This window comes from Corvus hawaiiensis, chromosome 2 (genome assembly GCF_020740725.1).
Source record: "Corvus hawaiiensis isolate bCorHaw1 chromosome 2, bCorHaw1.pri.cur, whole genome shotgun sequence".
In the NCBI taxonomy this organism is placed as follows: domain Eukaryota; kingdom Metazoa; phylum Chordata; class Aves; order Passeriformes; family Corvidae; genus Corvus; species Corvus hawaiiensis.
Window position 1 is genome coordinate 97112794 of NC_063214.1, and position 15900 is coordinate 97128693.

The 15900-nt window shown below is 34.7% G+C and overlaps 1 protein-coding gene across 9 annotated transcripts in view; it reads right to left on the bottom strand.

Annotated features, from left to right (window-relative positions):
* ATP11A (ATPase phospholipid transporting 11A) overlaps positions 1 to 15900 on the bottom strand; it is a 121550-nt gene that overhangs the window by 17727 nt on the left and 87923 nt on the right. For 6 of the 9 annotated variants that reach the window (XR_007208132.1, XM_048327930.1, XM_048327940.1 and 3 more), the window contains exons 14-26: positions 14439 to 14602; positions 14082 to 14153; positions 12443 to 12516; positions 12101 to 12204; positions 10253 to 10434; positions 9506 to 9757; positions 7445 to 7619; positions 6111 to 6213; positions 5704 to 5849; positions 4696 to 4755; positions 2979 to 3106; positions 1094 to 1229; positions 505 to 528 (exon numbers count right to left, since the gene is read on the bottom strand). Coding sequence is in view for 8 of the 9 variants with exons in the window: in XM_048327930.1 (XP_048183887.1) it covers positions 505 to 528; positions 1094 to 1229; positions 2979 to 3106; positions 4696 to 4755; positions 5704 to 5849; positions 6111 to 6213; positions 7445 to 7619; positions 9506 to 9757; positions 10253 to 10434; positions 12101 to 12204; positions 12443 to 12516; positions 14082 to 14153; positions 14439 to 14602 (1620 nt within the window). In the remaining variant the exon portion in view is untranslated. The remainder of the gene's footprint in view (positions 1 to 504; positions 529 to 1093; positions 1230 to 2978; positions 3107 to 4695; positions 4756 to 5703; positions 5850 to 6110; positions 6214 to 7444; positions 7620 to 9505; positions 9758 to 10252; positions 10435 to 12100; positions 12205 to 12442; positions 12517 to 14081; positions 14154 to 14438; positions 14603 to 15900) is intronic. The other 3 variants (XM_048327920.1, XM_048327966.1, XM_048327974.1) reach the window with 1 other exon arrangement.

The following is a 15900-nucleotide window of genomic DNA, read 5'->3' on the forward strand; positions in this document are numbered from 1 at the left end:
TCATTCTGTCCTTAGAAAAAACACTTTTAAACAAGAAGTTCATTTCCCTGACAGATGTCACAAAGGAGGTTTTTAATGGTATCTGAACACTGCATTGCCAGCAAATGTGTATGTTGCATATAGGCAACAAAATTGTGTAGAGTTTATTTTGTCTCTCACTTTGAGGGCATTTTCTAAAGCCATTAAAGCAGAGTATAGCATAAACTGTAAAAAAATTTCTGTAGCAGAGAGTCAGCAACAAAATGTAGGTTACAGAAAAGCATACAACAGAATAACAAAATGCAAGGAAGCAAAAAGCTTTTTTAAAGTTCATGGTTCTTTACCACACCTCCTATACCTCCATATAGTTTGTATAAAGTTCCTTTTGTTTTAAGTACTTATAGAGTAGCTATAAAGAACATTTCTAACTATAGGCTGAAGTGATATTTTACTGCTCTTTAACAGTTTAATCAAAGAACAGTGAAAGATGAAATGGATATCATGACAAATCCACAATAGTCTTACCATGTGAGTGCTGGTTGTCATTAGCTGAGGATAGGAAGAGAAGCAAGTAGCAAAAAGAAAAAAAGCACACAAATAAAATAGACCAAAATATCAATGGATAAAATAAATAAAATGCAAAAGTTCATAAAATTTGCATTCATGTGACTGCAAAGCAAGTAGAGATAGATTATTTTAAGCTACTATATGTCAAAAATAATTAAACTATTAAAAAGCTTGTTATATTTAAGATCTTTTATGATCATTCATAACTACTCTACCAATAGTCTTTTGATATGGTAAACAGATATTCATCAGATGCATGTTAAGTATGAAACTGGAAAGTTACTGTATAAATTCAGAAGTAATACCTGAAATTTATGTTCTATATTTCTCCTCATTAGTATCCAATCCTATATCTGTGCTTACTGATACACAGTATGTTCCATTGCATAGTCCAGATTTTGCTAAACAGATAACCCATCTATCTCACTGTAACTCATAAAACAGTTATTGTCTTGCATGAAATATCGAAGAAAACAATTAAAACTATGTTCATTTCACAACTGGCATTAAAAAAAATTACCATTGACTGATGAAATCCAACACTAACCTGTCCATTGCTGGTCACAACTGTGTTGTCTAACAATAAATAGGCACCAAAGAAAAATACCACAGCATCAAACACTCCTAGGAACGTCCAATAAATAAATGCACGCCAGCGCAGCAAAGCATTCTTGGCAACATCTCTGTGTGAAACAAGAAACACGTATTCATTATCAGCAGGTTTGAAACTTCTAGATAAATGAGATCATTCATACTGTTTCTTGAAAAGCACCACATTTCCACATTACAACTGTCTATCGCTTCAAATCTAACTCCTTCCTCAAAACGTCCTCCATATTTATTTTTACTTAACTCTTAGTAAATCCTTTGAACTGCTCCCTGTACTTCTGCTTATTTCAATAATAGCAAACTCCCTGTGCTGTACCCATTTACTTTTCAAACTTTTTACAGAAGGTATCTCTTTTCCAGTGCTTGCTGCACATGTCATGATCCACTGCAGATATTAAATGGAAACACTAGAGGTCCCTGGAGACTTTGCTTTATTTCCTCGAGGATACTTATATACAGACTATTGCAACAAAATAAAACATTTATTTTATGTGGAATGTGAAACAAGGGATTTGCAGTTGACTTGAAGGTTCAGGTCAAATAGGATTTCTTGAATGTTTTCCCACAAAAAATACAGGGATTTGTCAACAACAGAACTCTTCATCAGCATGCATTTTCTTACTACAAAAAATTTAAATTTTACAACTTTAGTTCTTGTCCACAGAATGGGTATGTATCAACTTGGCATACAGTATAAAACACATCAGAGTAAATCAGGACACAGTTAAATGAAAACCCTGAGTTACAGAAACATTTACTACCAACCAATACTTCCACCATATGAACTTTAAAGACTGTCTGATTACCATATAAAGTAATTTCTCCCCACAGATTAACAATATAGAGTGCAAACCCGTACACAGCCAACAATAGCCTCATGTGGCCCAGAACAACCACTATTGCCCAAAACAGCTTAGCAACAGGCTCTGTTAGGTATCAAAACCCACAAGTTTCTGACAAATAAGCTTTGCTAGCTTTCAAAAACCAAAAAAGATCTTCTGAATTAACATTTCTAAACTAAAAACATTTAAAATATCAAAGAGAAAATAAAAACATTACTGTTGAGTTTCAACAGTAATCGCTTGTATTCCTCTTCAATTTCAGTGGTAAAAACATATCACTACATTGATTAACATTTGGGTGGCTAATATTACTTCTTTCAAAGAATGTTTTTCCTGTGATAATCTACTGTTAGCCCTACCTGAAATGTACTGGCTTTGTAGCTACAAGGATCTGAACTGGGCACTGTTCCTAATTTAGATGGCCAAATGCAGTTAATTGACAAGAACTGTACGTCGAGTCACTAAGAACCTAAACAAGTCAATTCCAACGCCCAGAAGTGAGTCAACAATATGCGGAGGACAATGCTGGACACCACACAGAATACATCCTCTGATACAACAATCTAACACTCAGTCATCTTTTCTCTCAGAATAAAACATGTATATAGAAAAACCAGCAAGTTTTCTTTCTTAAAAATACTTCTGTTCCCCATGTTTCCTCCCCATTATTTCCTCCATAGCTGGAGGAAATAAAGAGTACTAAAATAAATCCTAATTTGATTTTGTTGAACAGTGATTTCTATTTAGCTCTCATTCCCTTTGTAGCAAATGCATGGTGTGATTTGTAAATGTGCATGTAAAAATACATGTTTATCTATTGCACTTTGTAGACCATGCACGTGGTCTTCAACCCTTCTGTTGCAGTGTATCTGATGTTCTACTGTAACCTTGTGGCACAGAAATCCTGAGGACTTCCACTGTAACAGACACAGATCCCACAACTGAACAGTCAAACTTTGGGGCACAGTGTTTTAATTTTACCTGTACAGGGAAGGCTCTCTCTTGAGTATGTCTGCACTGACATGTTGTTCCATTAGACTGTACAAGAGGATAGGAAGGGAGGTGAAGCTGATATTGTACAGTGTTAGATACGCAGTATCATATAAAGTCTGTAGGTGGAAAAGAATTAAATCAACTACTTTTAATTTAAAACTAAATCTTACTTTAAAATTAAATCCTCTGCATGAGACTTGATTTAAAATGAATATGTGAACTTCTGCAGGAAAACAAAGTTCTATTCCTTCAAAATGGAGGCAAATACCCCTCTACAGCTGCTAACTGATATAGGACACAACCCTCCACCTGTATCCCATTCACCTGGAGGTAAAAGATCAACTAAAAGATCCATTTCCTGGACCAGTCTGGTCCACATACTGGCTCCCCCTATTGTTTCAACTGTACGACCAACTCCAAAGTACCCAAACTGAACAGCAGATTCCTGTAGAGGCAGAAATTCCTCTCAGACACATCCACATAGCCCCATCCCCTTTTATCTCCTCTATGTCTTTAAAACATGGAGATATTCAGAGAAGAAGTGGGAGCACTCCAGAGGTTTTTCAGCTGTGTGTGACTGCAGTGAGCTACAGCTCACATCCCAATGTGTCTTCGATTCTTCTTCTAACTGAAATGCTTTCTCATGTACATATCATCAGTGTACCCTCACACCTACCATGTCACCCCACAAAGAGCTGTTTACTTCCTCAAACCTATTTGGTGATCGTTTATGTTGGAAAAAATTTCTACCAAAACCCCCTTTTTGATTCAAAATTACATTTATCACTTAAAAGGATAAAAATTAAGCTAAATTTTCATCAACACATGCTTTCATATCTAAATCCTAATAATGCTCAATAAAAGCTTACAAAGTTTTCAGTGGTCATTTGAAATGGAAACCAAAACAGATAAAAATAGTTTTGTCATTTTGACTCTTCCTGGGGCTTTCTTTCAACAAATTCAAAGCAACAGTACTATTTTCTCTGAACTAATTCATTAATTCATTGAATTCTCACTGAATTTAATACTGAAAACATAAACCCTATTTGTCTAAATTCGGTCATTCATTCCTTTGTTTTTTTGCTCCCTCATTCTGAAGAAAGAAGAGGTAGATCTTTTCTGCACAAATTAGATGAGAACAAGGGAGAACAGAAAATAAACAAAAAATTTAGGAAGGCGAATACCATATCCTATCCCAAATGACAGCACTTTTCTGGTGAGCAACAATTCTCTTTTCTTCTATTTTTCAGTTTTTATATTTTCTTTTCAACTAATGGAACGCTGCTATTCATCTGAAATTTGTAATTCATACCAGTCCATGCCAGAGAAGACTAGTTTATTCTCTCATTTTCATTCTGCATTCTAAACTTGAACAACTGGTTCAATTACTCATCTTTCAGGATTTCTTCTATTCATGTCCAGTAGGCTTAAATCTAATTGACTTACGTTTTCCACAGACATTTTACTTTGCATTGCCATTTCCAAATTTTGTATTTCTCTATTCCTTGACTTTAACATTGCTTTTGTGATAATTCATAAAACGGACTTGTGTAACTTTACTGCATTTGCCACTGAAAACCGTATGAACCAAAAACGATGTTCTTCTTTGTATAAACTAACACAAAATTCTCAGGAGGATCCCTTTTTTTTTTAATAAAGAAAGCAAAAGACATAACATGACATTGATGGAAAAGGATCAACCAACCTGCTGTGAAAACCCACAGAAGAACTGATATAAAAACTGAGGAAAAATGAAGCAGACATTCTGAAAAACAAAGTGAATGCCGTCAAGTGAAATGCAAGTGCTTATTTATATACAATGCTATAGATATGTATATCATAGTTTTATAACACTAGCAATAGTGAGCATTGCAGGAATAGTGTATGTATTAAACACCAATAGTCAAATCTTGCAGTAATGCTGCTAGAAAAAAACATTTACAATATTTTCAAAACAATCTTATACGGCTACAGTTTGAAAATTGAAGTCCAGTGAAATTTGGGATCCAGGAATACAGTTCAGTTAAAGCAAAGAATGTAAGGGACAATCCGCAGGAGGAGACAAATCATGATAAGCAAGCATGGATACTCTGGTTAGTATGGTTTCCAGCAAAGCAACTTTAAGACGTTTCTAGCTGTAACCCCAAATGTCATCCTCTCCCAATTATACATATAGTCAAACACTAGAACCCTGAATTACCCTGTGACAGTTCCTTTCTATAATCTTCCACTGCTTACCAAAAGAACTTGGATGCCAACATTTAGAAATAACAAAGCTGTCTAAATAGGGGGATGCTCACCATGAACTTTCTCCACCTACACTACCCTAATGAACTTAGCATAACTTAATTTGCAGTAATTTTTAAGTTTTCAAATACTATTTCCAATGTGATTTAAAAGTTCACTATAGAGACAGCCTGGAAGGTACTGGAAATAAGCAGAACAGTCTGAGATGGAATTTGCAGGATATGAAAAAATAAGATAAAAATTTTGGTTTTAAATGTAACATCTCTTACAGAATGTATCTATTTAAAACTATTTCACTTCATGCTCAGAATAAAAACAACAATTCCATTTCAGCACTGGATCTGGTACTCAAGAAAATCTCCTTATGGAATTATTGCTGTTTTCTAACATTAGCTGCAAAAACTGTAAATAGTTAGACATTACCATTTAAGTGAGGTTTATGTAACTAGAATAAGAATTCCCCTACCTTATAAAAGAAGTATTGCACAAGTTCAGATATCCTAATGTAATAAAAATGCCCATGAACAAGCAACATTTTTTTCAAATGTTTAAATTTAGGTATTGCATAGTCACTGTTTCTTGCTGCTTGACGACCTTCTTTGCCAATGATTCCTTAAAAAAATAAAAAGAGGTGAAGGTATTTAATAACTAAAGAACTATTAAAAAGATACCATTAATTGCAAAATTATATAATAACGCTATGATACTGATCTACTGGGTGATCACAACTGTATCTCATACATTATTCCTAGGATAAATGCACTAAAAGTTGTCTAGAACACATATAACCTGATTCTTTGAGACTGCCTGTTTGTAAGAAATAAATGGATTTTATCATTTCACTTGAAATAATATGCTAAGGTGCAGGCTTACCTATACCAACATGTGCTTCTAGAATCATACTGACATCATTTGCTCCATCACCAATTGCCAATGTGATAGGATGTTCATCTGATAACTTAATCAACTTTACAATCTGGAAAAAAAATAGTATTAGAAACTCTCCTCTGTAATGGTTTGCTTATTTTGCGTAAGTATAACACTAAATAAAATTACCAAGACAGTTTTATAAGAAATTCTCTGAAAGGACACAAACCCAACATCACCCAATGCAACAAATATGCATAAAGATCACAGTTTCTTCATATTACAAAGTGCTTGTTCCAAACATTTTTAAAATACTTCCAAACTACTTTGAGAGAGATGGGACAGGAGGTAGGAAGAGCCAAATAATGGAAGATGTTGCTGAGATTGCTTAATGCTGTGCCAGTGCAGCAATAAATTAAGAGGGTTCCAGAGTGCACCATTTCAAAGAAATCCTGAAAAGAAAGACTAAAATTTCTGCTTTCTCATCTGTATTGAACTTTTTTCCTACATTTAAGAAAATATATTGGACTCTGCATATATGTAAAAACTATCGACATATAAACTGTCCAGAAATTTGACTTCAAATCTCTCCATTACAAATGATCGCCTCTGTAAATTTGGTAACCTACATTTTTTTGCAACTAAAATCTTCTACAAACTTCCAGACAGTTATAGTGCTGGCTAAATACATTTGTTAATGTGAATATGGGCTAAAAATGCTGTACCTGTGCACTGAGAAAAAGACATGACCAACTGAAAAAAAATGAAATGCAAATTCCAATACTTCTTTCCTTTAAAAGTTCTTCAGCTATCTTGAGATGTTTCAGTAATGGAAGGATATGTTTTTACTTGATACAAATTACAAATGCAACAGTCAGGTATACTTAAACGTGGTAACACCCACATTTTTTTGTCTGGATTCTTCTTGGCTTTCCACTTATGTTAAAACCAGAGAAAAAATATCCCTCTGCAGTACTAAGTAACACAGGTTCTTGTAGTGTCAAAAGGGTAGACTATTCAAAGCTTGTTAGGTTAAAAAGAGAGCAGTTAGTTCATTTATTAAATATGTTCGTATTAGTATATACCAACTATGATTTATGTACATACTGTTCAAATTTTAAATTCAGGTGCACGGCTGGGTGCTGTTTTAGCATACCATTATGTAAATTGTTTGCCAGCAGAAATTCTCCCCTCTCCTTTTTTTTTTACTTTTTCCATTTTAGAAGATACAAAAATGAATGGTAGCATCTTAAATTGTCATAGTAAGCCATACAGAGTATTAACCTTCAATATTTATATATGTGCATGACTAACAAGCAATTATGAAATTAAACACAAACCTGTGCTTTTTGCAGAGGTGCCATTCGACAGCATAACACTGCACTGCAGTTCCTGCAAATTTCAAGAAAGAGCTCTCTGTAGCTACAAGAGTTCCCATCTGGTCTTGTTTTCATTATCAAGGATAGTGCTGCTCCATCAATAATTAAACCATAATCTTGCATATCAGTTGAAAGTCTGTTCAGGAATAAAATATAAACTGTCACTGTAAAATTCTCAAAAGTACTTAAAATCTGGCAATAAGAATTATGGGAAAATTAATTAATGAAAAAATAATGAGCATAGAATACCACAAAACTAATACATTACTAAAGGAAATTTTTTGTATAAGACTGATATTTGCAACATTTTAAAACTCTGGACTATGCTGAAAATATTCAGTGCTTCACCAGTTTGAATACATAAATCTGATACCTCAGTGACTTCACCAGTGAGTATGAGTGTATAATTAATGACTTTTCAGTTTGGTTTGAAAAAGTTCCAAGAACTGCAGTGAGGTAAACCAAGTTGCAGGAATAAAGTTAATTTTGTGGCACATTCCATAACACAGAGCAAAAAAAAACCGAAAGGCCTTTGGCACTCTGATAAGGAAATAATTTTCTTTCCAAGAGTTTACATTTACAGGAATAAATCATGCCTTGAAGGAAATGCCTAAAGGAAACTTGTTGGCCTGGATAGATAAGGCCACTGTCTACATCTAGAGTATGGATATTTTGCCTTTAGTGCAGTGGCTAAGTCAAATACAGGCTTACTTTTATTTATAATATTAAAATACAATAATTATATATGTTTCCTATAATATTACAATATATTCTTATACATAAAAATCTGTAAGCAGTATGCTTGTAGTAATTTGAGCATTGCTAGAAGTGTAATCACGGTCACAGGAAGTAGTTTATTCACTACATTATATACCCTGAACAATGGGGGAAGATAAGACGGTCTGGACTGCAAGAGCCATTTTCTGCAGCATCCAGACAAGTTATTTCAGAGCACCCTTGCATCTGCCTGCATTACACAACAGCCTCAGGCTCCAGGTCAACAGTAAATGTTGTATAAATGTACACCGAGGTTTATTTTTACTCTCTTTTCAGTGTTCCAAGGTTATACACTACTGTGCATGGGGTTTCAACAAACATGGTTTCACCAGGACCAGTGTTTGTGAGAAAAACACCGTATTTATTAATAGGCATCTCCATCCTTTCTACTAGAACAGAAGCTATTTTTGGCAAGTAAGATAAAATACTGTAAACTACATTTAATAAGTTTACAGATATTTTCAGCACTTTGCTACCCATTGGCACAAATGGGATAATGCCATTGATGTACAATGATATCAAATAAAAAGGTATCATTATGAAGTTCAAGCAATATACTGAATATTTGGTGTATTACAGTGAAATATTTTTAGCCTGAATTTGAACACACAGGCAGAATCCTGCTATTACTATCTTAGTACGATCTCCAGCTCTTGGGATTAATGTAAAAAAAAAAAAACAAACCAAATCTAAAGAGTTTTAACATGCAGAAAATTGGTATTGCACAAAAAGTTAAACAAATATGTTTGATCACACCTTGTAAGGCCTGTGGTATTTAAACAAAATGTGGTATGGATGACATGGAGGAAAATGATTTATTTAACTGAATATACAAATGTTCTTGATTAGATGAATGGGGTATAAAGCATAAGGAGAACTCAGAAAAATTATCTGGTCCAGAGATTTAAGCTGTAAGACTAAGAATTATAGCAAATCTCTGCTAAAATGGTATCACAAATGCTTGCTAGCTTGTTGCTAGCAGTTTTATGGTGGAAAGACAAATACAGTGTCAGTTGTGATTTTTCCTTTAATAGTTAAAACAGTACCAGAAACAAGATAAAGAACCATGACTGAAAACCTAAGTTTACCTAAACAAGCTTATACTTAATTGCCATACAATAATTTACACATTAGCAACAGAAACTGAAACATACTGCTGCTTTCTTAAGGTAATTGGTCACCATTTCATTGTTTGCAAAATGCCCAGAAGCCATTTTTAGCCTGAAAATCCAACTTGTTTCTTACCCTGAGAAGGTATCCCTGGTTAAGTTGCCATTGGGTTTTACAACAATTTTGTTTAGGTCAAAAAGCACATCGAGTATATTCTGCTCCTCAATTTTCTTTGTGGTTAGCTCAAGTATTTGTGTATTTCTTCGGAAGAGTTTGCAAGCGTAGCAAGTAGCTGCAGCCGTCTCCATTTTGTCTCCTGTCAGAACCCAAACTTTAATTCCTGCTTTCTGGAGTGCTTCAATAGTGTCAGCAGCTTTTTCTTGTAGTCTGTAAAGTCAATTGACAAAATACACTGACGGCTATTGCTTGGATATGAGAAATTCAGAGGTCTTTATTGAAAGATTTTCATAAACAAAAAAAGAATTTCAATGGAAGTTATCAGATCTAAGAATTTTCCCCAAAGTGTGACTCCACAAATGTTCAGGGGACTAGTATATGTTTTTGAATCTTTTCAAGACGTAAAGATTCTTCCTTCATTTCCTCAATACCCATTTTGTAGTCCTTTCCTCCAAAACTTTTGCCTATAACTTGATCAATAAACTATTACATGCATGTAAAATGGTTCAAATACACTGATTTTTGTTCACTTAACTATTGTAATTGCTTATTAGGTTATAAAGTTACCATGTGTAACTTTAGTGAGCTAAGGGTGTGGAATTGCTTCAAATAAGGGGTTTCCCAAATAAACCTCTAATGCAGAAAAAGAGTCTTCAATTACTTTGTCATCACCATTTAACATAAGAAACTAAGAAATGTACTAACCGATCTTCAACAGCTGTAGCACCAAGTAATATAAAATCTCTTTCTATCTTCTCATATGCCTCTGCCAATTTCTTTTCCCGGTCCTGAAGGGCCAACTTTGCATTCTGAAGCAGCTTCTGTACATTGCTATATTCTTCTGCTGTGAGCTTTTTATATGCAACACACAATGTTCGCAGTCCCTCCTAAAGAATGCAATGAAAAGAAACAAAATGCATCTTACAAAACTCCTCTTAGACTTCTTGCTGGTGTTTATGCTGGATGATTTGAAAAAGGAACATCATGAAGTGAATAAGTATAGACTGTTACAGTATAATACAGACTAGGATATAGTTGAGCTTGATTCTGTGCTGCTCTGGAAGCAGTTACAACCTGATGGACCAACCTCAATCTTCCAGAAGATAAACAGCTCAGTGATCCAACTGGATATATGAGATTACAAGAGAAGGCAAAGCCAAGGTAAACTTTTCCCTCCCTATGTGTATAATTAGGCAGGATGAGTCGGAATAAATAATAGTAATATAAATAGTAGCTCTGCAGAGTCTGATTTTGATGCTGTGTTGCAGCAGATATACGGACAGGGACCAAACATCACAAAGAGAAATGAAAATCCAACTGCACCATTTCAGTCAAGTGTAAATTAGAATTTAGCTGCAGGTGTTTCAGGCTGCATCAAACTTCTGGACTGTATGATGAACAAGAAACGGAGTATATAGATTGTGTAAGGTGGGGAAAAGCTGTTATAACACAGAAAAGTTTTGCTACCTCAGTTATATTCTGCTTCTCACCACACCATTTAACTGGCACTTCAGCTTCCTTAACTTTAATCCAGCAGGTCTTTATACAGTTTCTTATTACCAAACCAAGAAGAAGAATTATTAAAATAGCTCCCTGCCTCTTGTTATTGATAAAAGCAGGTGCCAGGTATTTTCTTTGCGAGGCTTCTGTATGTAGGAGCCAGCCCTATTTCCAATTATCCAGGATGAAAAAATAGCTGTTGATCTGGATTTCTTTCTTGATACATATTGAATGAATGTGATACGTAAATACTTTTTCAATTTCATTAGCCTCTTTTACTTGTAATTATCAGACAGCTGTCCCATATAATAAAGCTTAGTAAAGCACTTCGAGAGTTTTTTTGCTTCAAAACAAAAGCAGGTGACACTGTAGGGGTTTTTTTGTCCACATACCTGTAATAATACTTTGGTTTCAGTTTGAGTACTGGATGCCAGCAAATTATATGCCATTTGTAAGACTGGCAGCTGTCCTGCATTGCAATGAGTTCTGTGTATTTTTTGACACAACAAAATTCAGTTTTACAACTCCAAATACTACTTTTAGGTAAACCAAGTCCTGAATTTCTTTTAAAGGTGATCAGCCAGTTCATAGCTGATTTTTAGCAAGGAAAAATGTAAGATATGGATGATCTGTCTCCCCAAAGCTTGTAAAGCAATCAAAGGCAGCAGGTAACAGTTGCTAAGGCTGAGGACTAAAACTAGCAATGAGATTTACAGTTTTTCACTTTTCTTCTATTCAAAAATTAATTCAATCCACAATTGTGAATATACCATACTAACGAGCTAACTGATGATCTCTGGTTTAACTTCCAGTTGTGCTTATCTAATGCATTCATATTGCACCACAACTGACATTTAGAAGATGAGATGGATGACAGATACAAATAAGCAAGTTACACAGACTGCTACCCACAAAGTCTGAGTGAACCTTGGCACGGAATAACCTTGGTGCCTATAAAGACAAATCTGTTAGCAGATAAAGCAGGAGGTCAGAGCACTTAACTTCTTTTTGACACTGATATCATGTGAACAGATCAATAAAATGGAATCTTACCACTGCATTGCGTTCTACTCGGGATCGTACTTGGTCAATTTTACCTTCTTTAACCCTAGGAAATATGGAGGAATCTGCTCCCTTACAAAACAGAAATATATCACCTAAAAGAGACAGCATATGGAATTCAAAATGACCAAATATACTTTCTTCAAAAAACATCCAAATTAGTAAGTCTTCAAAATGTTTTCTTCCAACTTTTTTGTAACATTTGTACTCACGCTAGTACCCGGTCCCTTATTTTATAAAGAAAGGCACACAGACTATGATTAATGCTTAACTGATAAATCTGAAACAAATTCAAGTGAAACAAAAAAATCGAACAGAATGTGACAGCCCTACCTGTTGAAGATTTAACAATTACACTCATTCGCCGTCTCACAGAATCAAAACTCAAAACCTCCAGTAATTCAAACCTGAAAAAGAAACAGAACTATTTTTTACACAACTCTACTTTTCCTAATCCCTAAACTGACTTCAAGCATATAAATGACTTCAAGCATATAAATTAAACATGACTTCTAACATGGAAGATTATGTTGAGTACGATGGAATATGGAACTAGTACAGAATGAAACAGCAGGTTGCAAATAAGAAATAAGGAAAGCCCTTACCTCCTCATTACTTGAAACAGAACTCATGATGTCCTCAAGTATCTTTGGATGTATAGTCAATCTAATTCATTTAAGCAGAAGACTAGAAACTTTGCAGCATAGCACTGTACTGCATATAAAGTAAGTTTCTACGTATAATACTTAGACATAGCCTTAGAACTTGAAATGCATGCTTACACAAAGTCTTTATTCTATATTTTTCTCATTTTTACTATTCCTAATCTCCCAAAAGTGCTGACCTAATTCCATGAATCTTGCTCAAATGTTGAATGATAATTTATTCAAGTGAAAAAAAATTATTTTTTACTGGTTTATATTTGCTATTATTTCTATGATTTGATTTTATCACATGTTCCTTTCCTTTCTAAGAGGAAAACTGAACACAAGCTCCTCTTGCACTGTTTTGGTTTCATCAGCTTGTATACTTCTATCATTTATTCTCTTACCTACTTCCTTTAATCTAAGAGAGCCTCTCTTTTACCAGCACAAACAAGCAATCCAATCATTATTCCCAACTTTTTCAGGATTCATCTCTGTCCAGATCTGCTTGTTTAATTAGTCCTAAGTCCTAAGTCCTTCAATCCTAAGTCCTTTTAACATCCTAGAACTCAAACCTGTGCATAGTTACATCAGGCCTATGTCTACAAACCGTGACGCATTTGGGAGAAAATTCTCAATTATAGTGTTTTCTTCTGAGTCACCAAATTATACTGACTCCAGTTCCTAGGAGCTGAACCAAAAAAGTCTGAAGTAACCTTTGGGAAAAACACTCATCCTAAAAAGGGATAAAGTAACAGCAGGGTTCCTAATATTTGTATCCAAGTGTCCCTGTGTAGTTAGCAGAGTACCCAAGCAGGAAGACCCAGATATACAACAGACTTAACCAGCAGACATCTAGAGAAGTGTAAGGTAAATTTTCAAGGGTATGTACATCCCACGGAACAGCTGCACTAGTTCAATGTTATTGAAAATTTGAGTCACATTATGGTCCACAAAATTTATTCTACAGGTATTACCCTCCTGTAAATTCCATGGATTATTTGTGAACAACAAATTGGGTACACAGCATTTTCTATTAAGAATGTATTATTTACCATATATAAAACCATGAGAAACTACTAGATTAGGTCATGAATCCCACACCACACCTTAATTGTTGTACCAATATTTTATACTGCATATAATGTCAAAAAAAGCGAAAGTAATTAAAATTGCTAAATTTTCTTTATTTAATTTATTTTTCTACTAAAACACAAGGTTCCTGACTTTCCTGACTTAAAAATTCATGTATAAGGAAACAATAGTTTATTAAACACATCAACAAAAACTCATCATCAGTCTATTTTGTTGTATTTTTAACCACTCACTTTTCTATGTTATTTTCCCGATTTAAGATCTCCATAAAATTGTCCTTCAGCCTTAGATAGGTGTAACCAAGTCTGTAAAATGAAAGAGATGAAGAGAATGAATACAATAAATATATAATTATCTGGTTTAAGCAGGTCATAAGGATTTAAGACTGAGCCCACAACAAACCAACACCAGAATCCCAGAGTGTTTTTATTTGATTTTAGACTATGAATAATCATGAAGTCATGTTAAGGAATCAATCAGCTGTAGATTACTTGGTGTGTATTATTACAATTTTTGTTTTGAAAACGATTTTGAGCTTCAGTGAATAGATCTGCAGTTTAGAAAAGTATAATACCTAAGTACACACATACCTCTGTATTCCTTCAACTAAAGCAACTTCATCAGGTGATGATGATATATATATACAAGATCTTCTTGAGAACCGGTTTTTCTTCAAACCATCTACGCTGTCATCATCCTTTACCTGAACAGTGTGGCAAAGACAAAGAGCTCGGAAAAATAGTTCCTCTCTCTCCTGAAAAATAAAAGGAACGGTTGTCATTACATGTTATCACTTGAAATCTCTTCTTTTGGAAGGTGATCAATGTGACTGATTACTACTGATTACTACTGATTATTAATCGGACAGAGGCAGGCTCTTTTAGGGGCAGCCAGGTCTTTCCCTGTGGTAACAACACGATTGTGTCACAGCTGCTTGTACCCCTAAGATTGCCGTACAAGTCAGGTTGCTGGGATTGCCATACAAGTCAAGCTAATGATGCAAAAAAACCCCAAAAACCCAGTGTGCATCTTCTACCTCCTCTGAGTGCCTAGACGTGACTGAAAGGTGTTTTTTCTTTACTTTTGCTTAAACTTTAACAACTTGTATGAATTAAATACTAGTCAAGGTATAATTTAGAAGTCCTGAGTACACAGAGAAGGATGTAGTATCTGGAACACAGGTCTTAGCAGGGCTTACAGATTTCAATCTCTTGAACAGCTTGAACACCCCTCAGAACTATAAAAATTACTGAAATGCATATACTTTGGCAGCTCAAGCAAACCAGTTCCTATAAAATATCAGATTGTTTGGTAATGACAGCTCCTGGCACCAGAAAGAGATTTCTATTTCATGGATACCTGGCTGTGTTATATCTCTACCTTTGTGTCTGAAATCTGTTCTTCTGTGCTGTTAGATACTGACTGTGCCATTGTGATTCCAAGATAAAAACACAGCATACCTCGGGACCACATTCTGAGGGCCATGGGTGAGAGACATATGGCTGCTGAATTACACAAACATATTTTAAGAGAGCTTATTTTGTCATAGTGAAGGGTATGACATGAAGTAACTGTGAATGATATGATACTGCACTGATTTAATTAAAAATACATTGTACTTTGGCTGTGATTATCCTGGCCACGTACACCGTGTTCACCTGTTGACATGTGAAGACTCCTGAACTTTCAACTAACTTTGCTTTACACAGCAAATAGCCACAATACATGCATGCTGTAGGTAGCACACTTCAAATTAAGTCACATTTTAAAGTAATTTAATTTGATCATAAACCATTCTCTGGCCCCATTTTCACTCAGTGATGACTAAATAAGTGCTTGCACTAAGCCCCCATTTTCCCCTTTGAGGATTTTCCTGTCTTGCTTTTCCCTGTTGTAGCTAAGGTTAAACAGAAACCAGTTATCTATGTCTGTAGCTATTAACCACAGGAAGTTCTGTATTTGGGTTTTAATTCATTTTTACAATTGCATTTAAATGAGAAACTTCCCATTAAGCCTTTAAATCTTACTCTTAACTAGGAAATGAAAATGTCT